This window comes from Galeopterus variegatus, unplaced genomic scaffold (genome assembly GCF_000696425.1).
Source record: "Galeopterus variegatus unplaced genomic scaffold, G_variegatus-3.0.2 Scaffold2146, whole genome shotgun sequence".
Lineage (NCBI taxonomy): Eukaryota > Metazoa > Chordata > Mammalia > Dermoptera > Cynocephalidae > Galeopterus > Galeopterus variegatus.
Window position 1 is genome coordinate 51,785 of NW_007728257.1, and position 4,571 is coordinate 56,355.

The following is a 4,571-nucleotide window of genomic DNA, read 5'->3' on the forward strand; positions in this document are numbered from 1 at the left end:
CAGAACTGGTGAGGTTTGAGTATGAGATGACGGCAAGAGACGGGGTATAGAGTCTGAGGTCTGTCTCTACTTGGGTTTCGCTATGTGGACTGTCACCTATTTGAAAGGTGGTGCTTAAGCATATAAGAAATAATAAGCTAATTGTTTAATGCTGACCCTTTGATAATGACAAGACCCCAAAGAAGAAACATTCAGTAGGCAGACCATCCATACTTGACTGACTTGTTTTAAGGAAAACAGACTTACATTTTGGTTTTTTAGTTAACACACGTATACATAGATAATAAATGTATAATATTAGNCATACAGATTATCATATTCTTAAATATTTAACCAAGAGAAATGAAAGCTTATGTCCACACGAAAACTGATACATGGATTGCTCATAGCGGCTTTATTTTTAGTAGCCAAAAATTGAAAACAACCCCAATGTTCATTGAAAGGGTAAACAAATTGTATTTATTTATTTCATATATCCATACAATAGAATACCACTCAGCAATAAAAAGGATCAATTACTCATACATGCAACAAGATGGATAAGTCTTAAAATAATTATGCTTAGTTAAAGGAGTCTGATGAAAAGGTAAGAGACTATTAGGAACTGAATTAGTATGTTAACAGTGGGAATGGAAAAGCGGAAGAATGTTAGTTACTTCAAAGACAGAACTGGTGAGGTTTGAGTATGAGATGACGGCAAGAGACGGGGTATAGAGTCTGAGGTCTGTCTCTACTTGGGTTTCGCTATGTGGACTGTCACCTATTTGAAAGGTGGTGCTTAAGCATATAAGAAATAATAAGCTAATTGTTTAATGCTGACCCTTTGATAATGACAAGACCCCAAAGAAGAAACATTCAGTAGGCAGACCATCCATACTTGACTGACTTGTTTTAAGGAAAACAGACTTACATTTTGGTTTTTTAGTTAACACACGTATACATAGATAATAAATGTATAATATTAGTGAGAGAAAATAAAGAAGAGAACAAAAAAAAAGTAGGATTCCTAGAGCTATTTTTATGTATAAGAGGGAAAAAAGAGTTGAGAGTAAAGAGAGAGAAGAAAGAAATAGATTATGATGGGATACCTCAGGGCAAAAGAACAGGAACTGATTTGGAAAGCAGCAAACTTGACGGACACCTTGTTTACTTAATGCCCCCTGTCACTCTGGCATATCTTAATGTGTACGGCTGGGTTTATTTATCACTTGATCCAAATTCTATAGGTAAGTGGAGCTCAGAAGAGGTAGTGTCAATTGTGGTCAAGAGCACAGGATCTAGAGATTATATTCCTAACTCTGCTCTTAGATAAATAAGCTCTCTGAGCATCTGTTTTCTCATCCGTAAAATGGGGATATCAGTTCCTATGTCTTCAGCTTATTGTATTAATAAAGCTTTAATCTCCTCATCAGCCACTGGAAAACAAAGGCACGTGTTAGTGGTTATTACCAGAGGTAATTGTAATCTCAACTTTTTCCACCTGATTTATTCACATATGTTATTTTTCTACACTTATCTTTCTTTTACACGTTATGAAAACAAAACAAAACAAAACAGCATGGCTTAGTAACGAAGCGAAGAAATAGAAATTTAGTGACTTTGGTACTGCCTGGGCTCCAATTCCTGTTTGGTCTAAGGCAGGTAACTTAAATTTCAACTGAAACAGATATGAATAATAACAGTCACATAGGGCTATTAGAAACATGTAAGTAGAAATCATACAGGTTTTAACACTGTTTAAGTACAGAACTTTATAGAAAGCTAAGTGGGTTGCATACGTTGGTATTTTTCTGTAGATGTGACACTAAGGCACTAAGAAACTTAATGGCAAATTGAAATTCATTGATATAGCTAGGTTTAAAAGCTAGTTCCTTGACTTCCCTATAAAGTGTGCTTCTATTACACTTTGTTCCATCTGATGGAAACAGACCCTACTGATTCAAATCCCTGGTTGCATTAGTTTAATTCATTGATATAGCTAGGTTTAAAAGCTAGTTCCTTGACTTCCCTATAAAGTGTGCTTCTACTACACTTTGTTCCATCTGATGGAAACAGACCCTACTGATTCAAATCCCTGGTTGCATTAGTTTAACCAGTAATGAATACTTTCCAATTTATGTCAGGGCTTCTATTGTCTTGTTTCAGGCTTTGTGGATTTGGCCCTCCATGATCAGGTCCACCTTCTGGAATGTGCCTGGTTAGAGATCCTGATGATTGGTCTCATCTGGCGCTCCATGGAACACCCAGGGAAGCTCCTATTTGCTCCTAACTTGCTCTTGGACAGGTGAGTGACCTGGCTGTAGCTTGGGAGAAGCATGTGCTTTATAATCACCAGTTTATGCATGAAGCTGTTGTATTCAGTACTCCTTGAAATATCAGAGAAATTTATTAGGTATGTTTACTTTACAAATGGGTGAATTCAGGTGATGGAGGCCAATGAAGTTCACAGAAGGCAAGGATAACTTTCTGCTAGACACCTCCTTAGAGGAACTCTATTATCTCTAACACACACACACAAACTATGAACTGTAACACAAACACAAACTATGAACTGTAATGTTCTAAGTCCACCTTCATCTTCTGTTATGTAAAAAAATGATGAATAACCTCCTTCTAATTAAAACCTTTTTTGGCCCATGTCTATCCAAACCACAATAGCCTTTTCATTTCCTTCTCTAATTTTCCCATCAATAAAATGAGGAGATTTGACCAGAGTTCCGAAGCCTACTTCCAGTTCTATGAATTCATATCAGTTTTCAAATGTGTTACCTTCTTCAATGTGTTGTACTTGGGTTGTCTTGGAATGTGGGTCTTATTTTTTATTGTTTAATCATTGCTTAGAGTAATCCAATTTACCACTGATGGAGTTCCCACCTTGCACCAGCTGCTGTGCCAAATACTTTCCATACATTATCTCATTTAATCATCACAGCACTCCTAGGAGATAGGAATCTTATCATCCATGTCTTACCAGAAAACCAGCTAAGACTCAGAGACATACTTGTAAAAAGCAGAAGGCTAGCTAATGGTGAAGCCAGGCTTCAAATTCAACATCTTTCTGGCTCTTTTAAAATCTATGCCTCCTTTCCTGGCACATGGTTTTCCCACTCTCTCCTGTTTAGTGATGGCTCATTTGGTTTGCTGTTGTAGGTTCTTGTGTCCAGGTATCCCTTGTCTTTGTGGGCTGCACAAAAATTTGAATGGGAGAGGACCATCTTTTTATTTTTTCTTGCAAACTTATTTTGCCTCTGTGCCCAGCAGCCCAAGGCAACTAGGTTGCCTGCAATGCGTTTCTGCACAGTCCTTGGCTTTGGAACACACACTATCTCCCCATTTTCTGCCCTGCTCCCTACCCCTGCTAAGCCCCTTGAAGCAGAGTTACAGTGAAATTTATCTAAGGGTGGGAAAATTGTACAAGGTGTTGGATAACTGTTTTATCATCTTGTGTTAATATAGCATTTGAAAAACAGTGATTATACTGCTCAAAAAGCAGGTTTTGCAATCTGTGATGTTCTGCTATCACAGTTTCACAAAATTAATGAGAATGGCCACTGGTCTTGTTCATTAGAACTGCACTCATGTGTGTTTTGTCAGCCTTTTAGAGGATGTCTTTACAGTATTCTTTTCCTTTCCTTCCCTTCCCATTTCTTGTTTCCCTTGTCTTGTCAAGTCTTCTTGCCTTACAATCATGTAAGTATAGTCATGTGACCAAGCTATACCAGTTTGCAGATGAAAATCTTAAACCATGAATAATATTTTCCTGCTACAGATTGGAACATGACTGCAATGTTTTGGTTTTAGGATACTCACAGCTGAACTGATCTGCCCCGTGATTCCCATGCAATCCATATCTATCTTCTTGAATACAGACTTGCTGAGAACAGCTATCACATCACTGCACTTTGAGTATGAAAGGGTTTTGATATTACCTCACCCCAATGAACTCCTATTGTGCATGAAATGATATTGCCTGGGATACCCACTTGCTTCTCTCTCTTTCCACACACTCCCCTTGTGGCTACTTTTCTTTTGTAACTCAGGAAAGTATGAGTGAGTAAAAGTTATCATCTCAATTCATTTCTACTGTCTAAAACTCCAGATTTAATCCATTCTGAGGTGATTTTGGTATATGGTGAGAGGTATGGGTCTAGTTTCATTCTTCTACATAAGGATGGCCAGTTTTCCTAGCACCATTTATCAAAGAAGCAGTCTTTTCCCAAATGTATGTTCTTGGTGCCTTTGTTGAAGATCAATTGGCTGTAAGTATGTGGGTTGATTTCTAGTTTCCCTGTTCTGTCCCACTGGTCCTAGTGTCTGTTTTTATGCCAGTACCAGGCTGCTCTGGTTACTATAGCTTTGTAGTATAATTTGAAGTCAGGTAGTGTTATGCCTCCAGCTTTATTTTTTTTGCTCAGAATTGCTTTGGCTATTTGTGGTCTTTTGTTGTTCCATATGAATGTTAAGATTGTCTTTTCCATTTCTGTGAAAAATGTCATTGATATTTTGATGGGGATTGCATTGAATCTGTAGATCATTTGGGTAGTATGGACATTTTCACATTGTTAACTCTT

At 37.6% G+C, this 4,571-nt stretch overlaps 1 protein-coding gene across 1 annotated transcript in view; it reads left to right on the top strand.

Moving 5' to 3' along the window:
• Positions 1 to 2,147: 2,147 nt before the first annotated feature.
• LOC103596913 (estrogen receptor) overlaps positions 2,148 to 4,571 on the top strand; it is a 74,640-nt gene continuing 72,216 nt past the window's right edge. Inside the window, exon 1 of the mRNA XM_008580686.1 lies at positions 2,148 to 2,284. Coding sequence (XP_008578908.1) covers positions 2,211 to 2,284 — 74 coding nt within the window. The 5' untranslated portion in view covers positions 2,148 to 2,210. The remainder of the gene's footprint in view (positions 2,285 to 4,571) is intronic.